This window comes from Tachypleus tridentatus, chromosome 2 (genome assembly GCF_004210375.1).
Source record: "Tachypleus tridentatus isolate NWPU-2018 chromosome 2, ASM421037v1, whole genome shotgun sequence".
NCBI lineage: Eukaryota > Metazoa > Arthropoda > Merostomata > Xiphosura > Limulidae > Tachypleus > Tachypleus tridentatus.
In genome coordinates this window covers 47,078,555-47,091,621 of record NC_134826.1, presented here as the reverse complement: position 1 = coordinate 47,091,621, position 13,067 = coordinate 47,078,555, and the positions used below count along the sequence as shown (strand labels likewise).

General features: G+C 33.2%; 1 protein-coding gene across 5 annotated transcripts in view; it reads left to right on the top strand.

Annotated features, from left to right (window-relative positions):
• The window catches only part of LOC143242933 (band 7 protein AGAP004871-like), an 87,160-nt gene that overhangs the window by 64,023 nt on the left and 10,070 nt on the right, over window positions 1-13,067 (top strand). For all 5 annotated transcript variants that reach the window (XM_076486570.1, XM_076486561.1, XM_076486553.1 and 2 more), the window contains 4 exons: window positions 2,062-2,134; window positions 5,672-5,754; window positions 7,501-7,704; window positions 10,665-10,720. In XM_076486570.1, the coding sequence (XP_076342685.1) occupies window positions 2,062-2,134; window positions 5,672-5,754; window positions 7,501-7,704; window positions 10,665-10,720 (416 nt within the window). The remainder of the gene's footprint in view (window positions 1-2,061; window positions 2,135-5,671; window positions 5,755-7,500; window positions 7,705-10,664; window positions 10,721-13,067) is intronic.

Here is a 13,067-nt window from a genome sequence, read left to right as displayed (position 1 = left end):
TTTTTATAAACACAAAACTTAAAGTTTCTTGTTAATTAAAAATCGTTTTTTTTCTTAAATTACTTTGGAATTTATTTACATAATCATAATATTTTTACTCCACTCCACCTGTGGGGCAGAGGTAAGTCTCTGGAGCTAAAAGTCCAAGATTAGATTCACCGGGGTGGACACGGTGTGGCTTTACTCTAAAATAAACAAGCCAGCGATTCACTGTGGTTCATTTACGTGCATTTACGGAATATTGCATAAAAAAAATCGACAACTTTATAAAAAAAATATTACGGTCTTTCTTCAGCGACATTAATAGTTACTTTTGTGTTGTGTCACTTAATTACTATGGCTTGATCGTTTTTAGTTACTGTTCTTGTGCTTTTATGTTCGTGTTGTTTTTTACACCGTTTTGAATTAGCTGGCTGTTGTGTTCAAGTCTATTGTATAACGCAGTTCAATACGACTTCATCGACGGAATGTTTTATTTGTGAATATTTCCGGTTCGTGAAGCACGTGCTCTTTTCCCACGTTGCTTCGACAGAAACTTCTGTAACTAACGTGTGGGGGTAGAAGAAATGCTACAGTAGAAAATTAATTGTATATGTGGTTGTAAGAGTAACAATTTACAGATCTCTAGACTTTAATAAATATTCACTGATATGAAAACTGAAGTTAAGTCTAAGTAAACCATATACTTTAATAAATATTCACTGATATGAAAACTGAAGTTAAGTCTAAGTAAACCATATACTTTAATAAATATTGACTGGTATGAAAACTGAAGTTAAGCCTAAGTAAACCATATACTTTAATAAATATTGACTGGTATGAAAACTGAAGTTAAGCCTAAGTAAACCATATACTTTAATAAATATTGACTGGTATGAAAACTGAAGTTAAGCCTAAGTAAACCATATACTTTAATAAATATTGACTGGTATGAAAACTGAAGTTAAGCCTAAGTAAACCAGAAGGGAAACAGTTTGTTTTCCTACACGACAAGAATCGTTGTGATTCAGGTTATGAAAGCACCAGTAACAGTCGTTCCTCTTGTCTCCAATGGTTTGTTTGTTCGTTTTTGAATTTCGCACAAAGATACTCCAAGGTTATCTGTGCTAGCTGTCTTTAATTTGGCAGTATAAAAATAGAGGAAAGGCAGCTGGCCATCGCCACTCGTGTCTCTTTGCGCGAAATTCCAAACAACTCAAACCAAAACTACCACAAATAAAATTTGGTTACTGTGCAAGACTAAAGAACCAAAAAGAATAATATCCGGAGAAATGTTTGAATGTGATAATGTTTGTTTGTTTATGGATTTCGCGCAAAGCTACTCGAGGGCTATATGTGCTAGCCGTCCCTAATTTAGCAGTGTAAGACTAGAGGGAAGACAGTTAGTCATCACCACCCACCGCCAACTCTTGGGCTACTCTTTTACCAACGCATAGTGGGATTGACCGTAACATTATAACGCCTCTACGGCTGAAAGGACGAGCATGTTTGGTGCAAGGGGGATTCGAACCTGCGACCCTCAGATTACAAGTCGAACGCCTTAACCCACCTGGTCATACCGAGCCATAAGATTATGAAATGGGAAATAGTACATAGATCAAAATGAATTTTTACATTTTCAAAATGACCTGCTTGACTTTTCAGCCTTCACTGTTTAACACACATCATTAGTAAGCCTGTCAGTATGAAGAGAAAAAAAAGGTGGTTTAATACAAGAAAATGTATAAAAAATATTAAGATAATAAAGATACAACAAAAAACAAGTTGTTTAAAATCACCTGACATGAATATGTCTTTTTCATTGGCGGGGTGCACTCTGAGTTCCGAGTCTGTTATGTCTCAAATTACTTGTGTCTCATATTCCAGATTTATTATATTCCTTTCCTAATTTTATATGGTAATTAACGTAGATTTGATAAATGGGGTATTATTTTCCTCAAAATATTTTTAGACGAAAGTGAATCCTTAAATATCAAAATAATAATCTAAAATAGACACATTATATAGTGCTGGAGTCGTGTGCGTGTACTTTTTTTAAATAGTGTTTTTAACCTCCAATAGGTGGTGCAAGAGTATGAACGCGCAGTTATATTTCGCTTGGGACGTTTACTACATGGTGGCTCAAAAGGGCCAGGTAAGTGTATTATATGTTTATCATAACATATATATATAGTCCTACAGTGTTATTTTCACTAGTCCTTAGCTCTTCTATTTAAATATAAAGATTGTCATATTCGATACTATAATTATTACTAATGTCAGTTACTGGATAAACCTGAATATTTTAATTAATACGTGAGGTGTTAGACGTATTATGTTAAAAATATAGCAACCATTAAACTATAACAAAATCATGAAACAATTAATTGATTAATAGTGAAATTCATAACAACATAAATATATTTGTTTCAATTGTCGTATACTATAACAATATGAATGCATTGTTTGTACATAGTGTGAATGAAATAGAGTAAAATAATCTTACATGAGAATAAACAATGTGCAACAGGTACATCATACATCAAATGTTAAAAACAAAAGAATTTTCTCACACTAGTATTTAAAACCAACAATAATATTAAGTAGATATAACGAAAAAAACAAAGCATCGATTTCTGTAAAGATGACACTCAGTAATCCAGAAATTATAACCATATAAACAGTTTCGATCCGACAGTTGTACTTTAGAACTATTCGTAAATCTAGAATGAACAGTTTTTAATGCATTATATATTGCACCATTCAAAACATAGATAACGGTAACTATGTATAATTATAGTGGATTAACAGAATTAGAAGCCCTCTACTTTTGGGTAATTTGTTGTTGTTGGTTTTTTTCTTCTGATGGTCATGAAATAGCAGAATTAGATTACCCCTACTTTTGGGTAATTTGTTGTTGTTGGTTTTTTCTTCTAATACTTATTGATTAGCTGAATTAGATGAGCATTTTGTGACTTTAGGGTCAAAGAACACGTTTGTATGCGTTATGTTATAATAATCAGTGATGCAGAAAAAACCCACTTGTAGAGAAATATATAAGCGAAAACGGCTCGTTTGGGTTGAGAAAATATTTAAATATAAAGATTGTCATATTTGATACTATAATTATTACTAATGTCAGTTACTGGATAAACCTGAATATTTTAATTAATACGTGAGGTGTTAAACGTATTCTGTTAAAAAATATGGCAAACATTAAACTATAACATCATTACCTGTTGTTCCTCTGCAACAACACGTACATAGAAATGTACGGCGGGAGTAACTATGACTCTCTTAAGGTCGCCAAATGTCTCCTCATCTAATTAGTGACGCGCATGAATGGATTAACGAGATTCCCACTGTCCCTATCTACTATCTAGCGAAACCACAGCCGAGGGAACGGGCTTGGAGAAATCACCAAACATCGGTGTTAGATGTTTAAATATATAATTTTATATTATTTATTATATTATTTTTAATATAGGAACACCTTTATAACACCGCCCTCTGCATTCCGACACTCAGTTACACAACCCCTATCAAATATGCGGTCAGCTTCCGGTCAGTTACCTCTTTCTTTCTTGGTCAACCTGACGATGACCGGAGAAGGTCGAAACGTTGTTCGCTCCTCTATGTAAAATATTTTCTCAACCCAAACGAGCCGTTTTTACGTATATATTGACCACTAGATGGCACGACTATCAGAAAATAGGGAAGACGGTAAATGACGTTTACTGTATTTCTTTGGTAGCACGTAGCCCCCTAGAGGCACATCAGTATGTCTTCCAACTTGAAAAGCTAGAAAACAAGTTTCTATATTCGTGGTGTGGACTGTGTAACTTTGTGCTCAATTACAAACAAAGTTGTAACATACAGCATGACAAGTGAGGTAAAATTGTTAGTAGGAGTGATATTCTAGCGTGTTTTGTTACTGACGTTAAAGACTGCAATAATTGTAAGCAACTTGAAATGAGGACTCATAAGCGCTAGGACAACCTATTTACACCTACTTTGATTGTTTAAATACGTATTTATAAATTATTCATGAACCAGTTTGCTTGAGGCTTTGTTCGTTACGGTGTCCCAAGTAGCTTATCACACACACACAGAGATCAATAAAAACGTTGTTACTTTTACAAATCACAACAGGGAACCACTATGATTTTGCGCAGAAAATCGGTGATTTCACCTACCTATTTTATCTAGCTCTTTACAAAGACTATTATAACAGGCCAAAACCGTTAACCTACGTAAACTTCGTCAGCAACAAACGTGCTAAAAACCGTGTGGAATTCGAAAATTAATAACATAAAAAAGCTTTATTTCTAAACTGTCCTATTTTGCCTTTTTTCCCATTTGTAGATTGATAAACAATTCAAATAAAGTTGAGTTTTTTCAAATACTTCTCTTTTCGGAGTAAATTTTTGACTGTTTGTTGTTGTTGTTTATTTCGTTGAGACAAACTAAACTTTCGCTCCTTGGAAGACACAACAGCAAAATGTTGTTATCACAGGTCGAACGTGTTGTATCAGAAAAGTGATAAATGTTATTTTTATCCACTCACATTTCCGCTCCAAATGACGTTCATTACCATGATTGAAGAAAATACAGGTGTGAAACCGAAAACACGTTTTGTAATTAACAATTATATTAAGAAAACAAATATTACCTTAAGTATTTTTGTAGTCTGAAAGTAACATGAATTATTAATATCATAGTCAGTGATAAGAGAAATAATATTCCTTCTTTTCTTATCTTTAATTATAATTTTTGTTCAGACACATTGTGCTAATATGTTAAGAGTACAAAGACATGAAAACCGACGGTAAAACCTTTATTATTAATTACACTCGACTGATTTCGGTAACACAGATACCATCTTTAAGGTCTGAAAATAGGCTGGGCTAACATTGTAGGCTTTAACCCTGATAATGGTAATTATGTTACCAAAAGTAGCTGGTTGTAACTAATATTAAATATTTTTCCCTTTCATTGTACCAGAAAAAAACGATGGATTTAGTGTGGGGGGTCTCTAAACAAGTTTAATTTTTTTGAAGTTACCAAATTGAGTTTAAAGTTTGTATTAAAAACTGGAGGGTTGAATTCATTCTTAAAAAATAAACAAACACAAGCTATTATTCCAGAAAACATAAGTAGTTCATTAAAGCCAACGTCTCGTTATCACGACTTCATCGTGACAAACAAAACATTTTCTGACTCATTTCAGGTCTAAACCAATTAGTGTCTTGTTTGCCCGGATGAAGTCGTGATTTCGAAACGTTGGCTTAAATAAAACTACTTATGTTTTCTGGAATAACAGCTTGTGTTTTATTTACGTGTTTGCCAACATTGTGTTTCAATTGGCTAGTCACGTGCCAATGACCACAAAATAATTTTTATTGTATCACTTTCTAAAGCGTTTATAAACCCGTCTGTAAACTGGACGAGTTCCAGTAAGCAAAACAAACAAAAAACATGTAAATTAACAAACGTTGTCTCCACGTCTTTCATCCGTCGTCACTTTTAGTATGTCATCAGATTCTCAGAGAAGACAAGATCTCATCAGTACTTACACTTCTCTCTCAGAAACGAAAGGATAATTGACTTACATTCCAGTGAAAGCTGACTAGGTATTTTTAACATATGTGTGTAGTAATACATGTTCATAGTTAACTTTCTTTGCTTTCAGGCATCTTCTTCATATTGCCTTGTATTGAGAACTACACAAAAGTAGATTTACGTACTTTGACCTTCGATGTTCCACCGCAGGAGGTAAGCACCGATGGTTGCTATAGCGACACCCACATGTGTATTGTTGGTTTTAACAACTTCACACATTTAGTACACGTACAGCTACCAGGTAAATATTATAGTACTATTAAACAACGTTTAGGCTTTTAACTCGAATACGTATATCGTTCGTGTTGTATTCAAACGTATTTCTTCAAGTTTATCTCCGTCCATTCTTTTCACGTTTACGCATGCACAAAATATTTTGAACATTCTTATCGTTTTATGGACGCATTTTGCAAACATTTTTCAAATTCTTTGATAAATTGAATTCGAACTTGTTTGCATAACGTGCTGTGATTTTTAACGCAGGTTTTTTTTGTTTTTTTTAGCTTTAAACACCAGTTTGTCGTGTAAGTTTTGTAAAGGGGCGTGTTTTTCCTAGTGTTTTAATGTATGGGTTACACTATTCAATTATTACATTTTTATTTTAAACCGTACAATTAATTTCATCTTAAGTTCTCTTTGTCCCACTATTTTCCACCCTCCACCCTACTCCCACCCTTTACAACAAAAGTTCCCTTTATTACTTGTAATACGTTAAATACAAACTATTATTCATAGAGGTCAGTCCCACTGTTCGTTGGTTATAACTAGTTGCATGGCCTGGCATGACAATGTGGTTAAGGCATTCGACTCGGAATCTGAGAATCGCGGGTTCGAAACCCCGTCACACCAAACACGGTCACCCTTTGGGCTGTGGGGACGTTAGAAGGTTACGATCAATCCCACTATTCGTCGATAAAAGAGTAGCCCAAGAGTTGTCGGTGGTTGGTGACAACTAGCTGCCTTTCCTCTAGTCTTACACTGCTAAATTAGGGACGGCTAGCGCAGATAGCCCTCGTGTATCTTTGCACCAAATTCAAAAACAAACAAACTAACGTTATTATTGAGAAATGCACTATTTCAACAATTGTAATATGTCATATAACATCTGTTGTTTTTGTTAAAATGAAAACAGTTATTTCAAAATAAGTATTTCTCGATCATTAATGATTAAAATGTTTTTCTTACGTTCTTGACGAAGTAATAATTATATACTCTATAATCCGTTCCTAATAGAACAATTGATTTAATTTTGTAGGTTTATAGGGTGGTTGGTTTTAAATTTCGCATAATATTTCCCTAATTTAGCAGTGTAAGACTAGAGGGAAGGCAGCTAATCATCACGATCCACAGCTAACTCTTAGGTTACTCTTTCCAACGAATAGTAGGATTGACCTTCACATAATAACGTCCCCATGGCTGAAAGGGGCGAACATGTTTGGTGGGAGGAGGATTCGAACTCGCGACCCGCGGATTACGAACCATGCGCCTTGACCACCTGGCCATGCTGGACCGTTATAATAATAATTGTTCAATTATGTAAGTGTAAACCCGTTATTAATGGAATAATAAATGTTCAGTCATGTAGGTGTTAACCCCTTATTAATGGAACAATAACTGCTTAATTAAGTAGGTGTGAGCCCGTTATTAACGAAATAATAACTGTTCAGTATGTAAGTGTGAACCCGTTATTAATGGAATAATAATTCTTTAATTATGTATGTGTGAACCCATTATTAATGGAATAATAACTGTTCAGTTATATAGGTGTGAACCCGTTATTAATGGAATAATAACTGTTCAGTTATGTAGGTGTAAACCCATTGTTAATGGAATAATAATTCTTTAATTATGTATGTGTGGACCCGTTATTAACTAAATAACAATTATTTAATTATGCAGGTGCTGACCAAAGATTCAGTGACCGTCTCGGTTGATGCTGTAGTTTATTACCGAGTTCACAATGCCACTGTGTCCGTTGCTAATGTGGAAAACGCTCACCACAGCACTCGACTGCTAGCTCAAACCACGCTTCGTAACATGCTGGGAACACACGATCTTCATCAGATACTCGCTGATCGTGAACATATCTCCAACTCCATGCAGGTACTCAGTTCACTCATTCAGTTTCACACACTATGCACACATAATTGTAAGTGTATATACATATTTATGTATGTTTAATACAAGTAAATTAACTGGTACCAAAAGCTGAGTTTAAGACAATGGATCAGAACTAGGGTCTTCGTGCTGTGTGATAAGTAACGTTTCTAACACTTGTGGTAGTAACCAGTGAAAATAACATTTACAAACTTGCTTTGAGATATAACAAACATTTCCTCGCAGTTGTGTTCCAATGAGTGTAGTGACTCGGGTGCTTAAATTCAATTTGAAAACAAATAACATTAACAAATTATTAGTGAAATATTTGCACCTGAAGGTGTTTCGTTATTATTATTATTTGAAATGTATTTTGCTCATTTTTTATCACTTTAAAAGTTCAATGTTTTCGAACATTTATCTTAACTTGGAACTCTTTGTGTGTGTTGTAACATATAAATCTTTGAGTCTCTGAAATAGTATCAAATTTGGTAAATTATTTTGCCAAAGTTTAATTTGTTCAAACATCTTATTACTTTTAATTAACAAACATTATTGCAAACGTCAAGAATTTGTTCTAACACATTTGTTTGTTTTTCCCCATTTACAAAAGCTAGATTTCGTTAGTAAAATTCTGTGCCGTTGAAGTAGCTAGGTTGGAGAGGTTGACGTTAGGGTTTGAGTTGCCTAATGTGAAGCAATGTTGTAATACTTTACATTTTGCACTCCAAGAAAAAAAAAATCATGTCTGTTAGATAAAATTGAAAAGTTACATATTTGTAACTTTATATTTTGAACAGAGATTACGAATTAGGTTATTTAAACAGTAAAATACGACTGAAATGTTTCCATCTGAAATCTTATACAGCTTTATTCCTGCTTACCTGGTCTAATGAAAGCTAATTATTTATTGGGTAACATTTTCTTAGTTATCTGGTCTAATCATAGCTAACTGTTATTGGGCAGCATTTTCTTGGTTATCAGATGTAATGAAAGCTAATTATTTATTGGGCAATATTTTCTTGCTTATCTGGTATGATGAAAACTGATGATTTATTGGGCAACATTTTCTTGCCTATCTGGTCTAATGAAAGCTAATGGTTTATTGGGCAGCATTTTCTTACGCATGATCTCTAATGATTTATTGGTCAACATTTCCTAGTTAGATGGAGTGTTCAAAGCTGATCTAACGTGGCTTGCACTATTCAGTTGGTTGTAAGTAGAATTTTATATAATTCAAACTAAATCTGTCACGTCAAAACGAAAGTTATGTTGGAGTTTTCTTTTTCATTATTTAATTAGTAAATTACTTTGGGAGAGTTGTGAAAATAAAAATGAATTTAATCTTCTATTCTGACTGGAAACCAAACGTTTACCATTTTGTTTTTTAATCATTTCACGAACAAACGTAAACGTATAAATATTATCTCGATATAAAAATAATCTATTCAGTTGAATATTTTCTTTTATTTCACCATTTAATTAATTTAAAATTTATATATAGGTTATGAAAATTTAAGATCTCGTCAGACTGGTTTTTTACGTAGCAGTATGTATAACTGTGGACAGTTTTCTTTAGCAATATTCCTAATATGGAATTTTCATGTTTGCTCAACCACATGGTATGTCTTTCTCTGCCACATGTTATGGTATTTTCACACTTGTTGCTACCCTTATTTAACATTCTTAATTTCTACAGTATTACACATGTGTTCTCAATTTGCAACTCCAAGTTCTCTAGCCCTGACTCATTTTATATTAAGATTCTGCTACTCTTTCCTGCCTATGTCCTCGGCTCAAATTACGCCTCATAAAACAACTGCTGTTTTATGCATGAAGGTTCCACGGACAAATGTGTGTGTGAGTTGATCTTCAGCATGCAAACTGGTCCAACTAACTGATTGAGTCATAGAACTGCGACACATTTGTTTTGTTTGAGCTTCTCGTTGAGTGAAAATGTTCTAGATATAGTAGTACTTATCCTTACAATCTATGAAAATCGATAACGCTATCATTAATGATAGCAAGTTATACTAGGTTAGATCAGCGATTAAACTGCAATGTTCATGTCAGTAAAACATTGGTCACAGAAATGTGACGAACTTTCAACAAAATGCTTACTTGCTGGTTTTCGAAAAAAATGTTTTGAATTGGAAACTGATTTTTATTCGCTAAGTAATTCTTGTAACTACTGTTAGGATCGTGCCAGAATAACCATAAAGATTTCCTGCATAGGTTCTGTACAAACCATAATTTAAAGCAAAACCATTGGCATTACCCAAAAAGCAGGCCACGCCTTTTTTTCACAATATCCAATGATAAGTATCATCAATAATACATTTACACTCTACTTATCACAGTTGACACTTGAACTCCTCGTCTATTCTTAAAGTTCAGAAAATTAAGTTTAATTCTGAAGTTGCACTAGATGGCAGCACTTGCATTTTATTTTCTAAATTTAACAAGATGGTCAATGTGGTAGAGCAATGAAAGTTTTCTTTTTTTCTTCTTTTTTGCATATTTTGCCACCAGGCCTTCAAAGAGAAATAAATCACGTATATTTCTCTCGTTTGTTTATCTTAAAATCGAATATTTTACATTTGTTTTACAGAGTTTATATAGCCGTTAAATAACTCTTAAGTAGCAAACAATGTAAACGTACCACAATATTCACAACCAAATCTAAGTTTTTGTTCTTTTTGCTTCGAGAGCCTTTGAAAAATATTCGAATAGACCACAGCAGCGACTAACTAACGCCATTTTTTTCTCTTCTTTCCTTCTAGAATCCTCGATATAAAAACACATCACAACATTAAGAAACAAATGTGACTTTTCCAGTTCCTTTATTTCAGAAACATGCCACTAGACCGACAGTAAAACAAAGCTTTCCTTTTCTTTCACTTCAGTTAATTCTTGAAAAATGTTAACATGTCACACAGATGACCTTTCTGTTTCTTTTTCTTCAGAGCGTCCTTGATGAATGCACCGATGCCTGGGGAATTAAAGTGGAACGTGTCGAAATGTAAGTTAAGTAGCATTTAAGTTAGAGTTTAATATAGTTATAGGCACAGGATATATGTTTTGGCAGTGTATTTTGGACAGAAAGCTAGCTTTTAAGTAGAGTTTAATAGGTTTGGTTTGGTTTGGTTTTTGGAATTTCGCACAAAGCTACTCGAGGGCTATCTGTGCTAGCCGTCCTTAATTTAGCAGTGTAAGACTAGAGGGAAGGCAGCTAGTCATCACCACCCACCGCCAACTCTTGGGCTACTCTTTTACCAACGAATAATGGGATTGACCGTTACATTATAACGCCCCCACGGCTGGGAGGGCGAGCATGTTTGGCGCGACTCGGGCGCAAACCCGCGACCCTCAGATTACGAAGCGCACGCCTTAACGCGCTAGGCCATGCCAGGCCCTAGAGAGTTTAATATAGTTATAGGCACTGAATATCTGTTTTGGCAGTGTATTTTGGACAGAAAGCTGGAACGTAAAATTTGAGCGAGCTAGAAAAGTGGGTTTCGCAAATTAATCATCCTTCAACTAAAATAAGTTTAATTTAAAATATTAATTGTATTTTAACATCCTTTGTTTCTATAATGAAGTAACATCCATTTCAACCATCTACTTACATTTATTAGAATATTATTTTGAATTTTTTAGCAAGAAGTATTTATAAACATGTTTTCGTGAGTTTTGTTAAAAGTTTCGCTTGAACACTGCACATATTTAGTCGCATACAAACGCTTCTTAGTGAAATAGAACCATGATAATTACTGTGACCATTTTCCCTACTTTAATTAAATAGAACCATATTAATAAGCTTTACTTTTTTCTCTATTTTAGTCAACTAGAATCTTGATAATTAGTGTATCTTTTTCTCTATTTCTATCAAATAGAACCATGATAGTTAGTTATCTTTTTCTCTATTTCTATCAAATAGAACCATGATAGTTAGTGTATCTTTTTCTCTATTTCTATCAAATAGAACCATGATAGTTAGTTATCTTTTTCTCTATTTCTATCAAATAGAACCATGATAGTTAGTGTATCTTTTTCTCTATTTCTATCAAATAGAACCATGATAGTTAGTTATCTTTTTCTCTATTTCTATCAAATAGAACCATGATAGTTAGTGTATCTTTTTCTATATTTCTATCAAATAGAACCATCATAGTTAGTGTATCTTTTTCTCTATTTCTATCAAATAGAACCATGATAGTTAGTGCAATTTTTTTTTCTATTTTAGTGAATTGGGTTATGATGATTAATGTAACACTTTTCTCCATTTTAGCCAGATATAATTATGAACATTAGTGTAATCTCTTTCTCTATTTTAGTTAAATAGAACCATGATAATTAACATATCATTTTCTGTATTTTAGTTATATAGAACCGTGATAATTAATGTATCGTTTTCTCCATTTTACTGAAATAGAACTGTGAACATTATTGTAATCTCTTTCTCTATTTTAGTCATGTAGAACCATGATGATTAACGTATAATTTTCGCTATTTTAGTCAAATAGAACCACGGTTTTAGTGTATTTTTCTCCATTTTAGTAACGTTTAACCATAATAAGTAGTATAACGTTTTTCTCTATTTTAGTCAAATATAACAATAGTAATTATTGTATCTTTTTCTTTATTCTAACGCAAACTTTACAACTGTCCATCTGCACTGTTTCTGTCCCGAGGATCGAACGGAAATTCCAGCGCTATAAGACCATAATCTTACTGCTGGAACAAAATAATTTACTTTAAATACTAACAACAAACATCTACAAGTTGTTTAGTTTATATAAAAGTTATAATAAATTATTCTACAATTTTCATGTTATTTTTCGAAATCTTGACAATACGATACCAACTATTAAGTTTTTTATACACGTCCAAGAATTAAAACTGTTAAAAGATGGCTCTGCTGGAAAAAAACTTAAGTTGTAGTTAACTTTCAAGTGCCATTTATGTTTTGGCTAAGCTAGGTTTTCATGTAATAACTTTAACCATACATTCAATCTTCTTTTGTATCAAGTTTCTCATCTTTTTTTACGGAAATATTCCAACTTTAATCAGAAGGCAGTAGCAAAACATTTTATTAAAAAACATTTTTAATGGTTACAAATGTCTATAATAATCCTTAACATCGTACCAGGAACATTTTAATAGTGAAACATTTTTCCAAACTACAAATATACATTTCCAGAACAAACTGCAAACATAGAAATTAAACTTTACCATGTATAATTGAAGCTAAAACTTACGTAACATGCCAGGCCTGACAAGTAACAGTAATTGTAATTTATGGAAAAGTTTTGTGTTCTTAATATGAGACTTACTGATTGTAGTAATCACAAAAATGCATTAGCCTT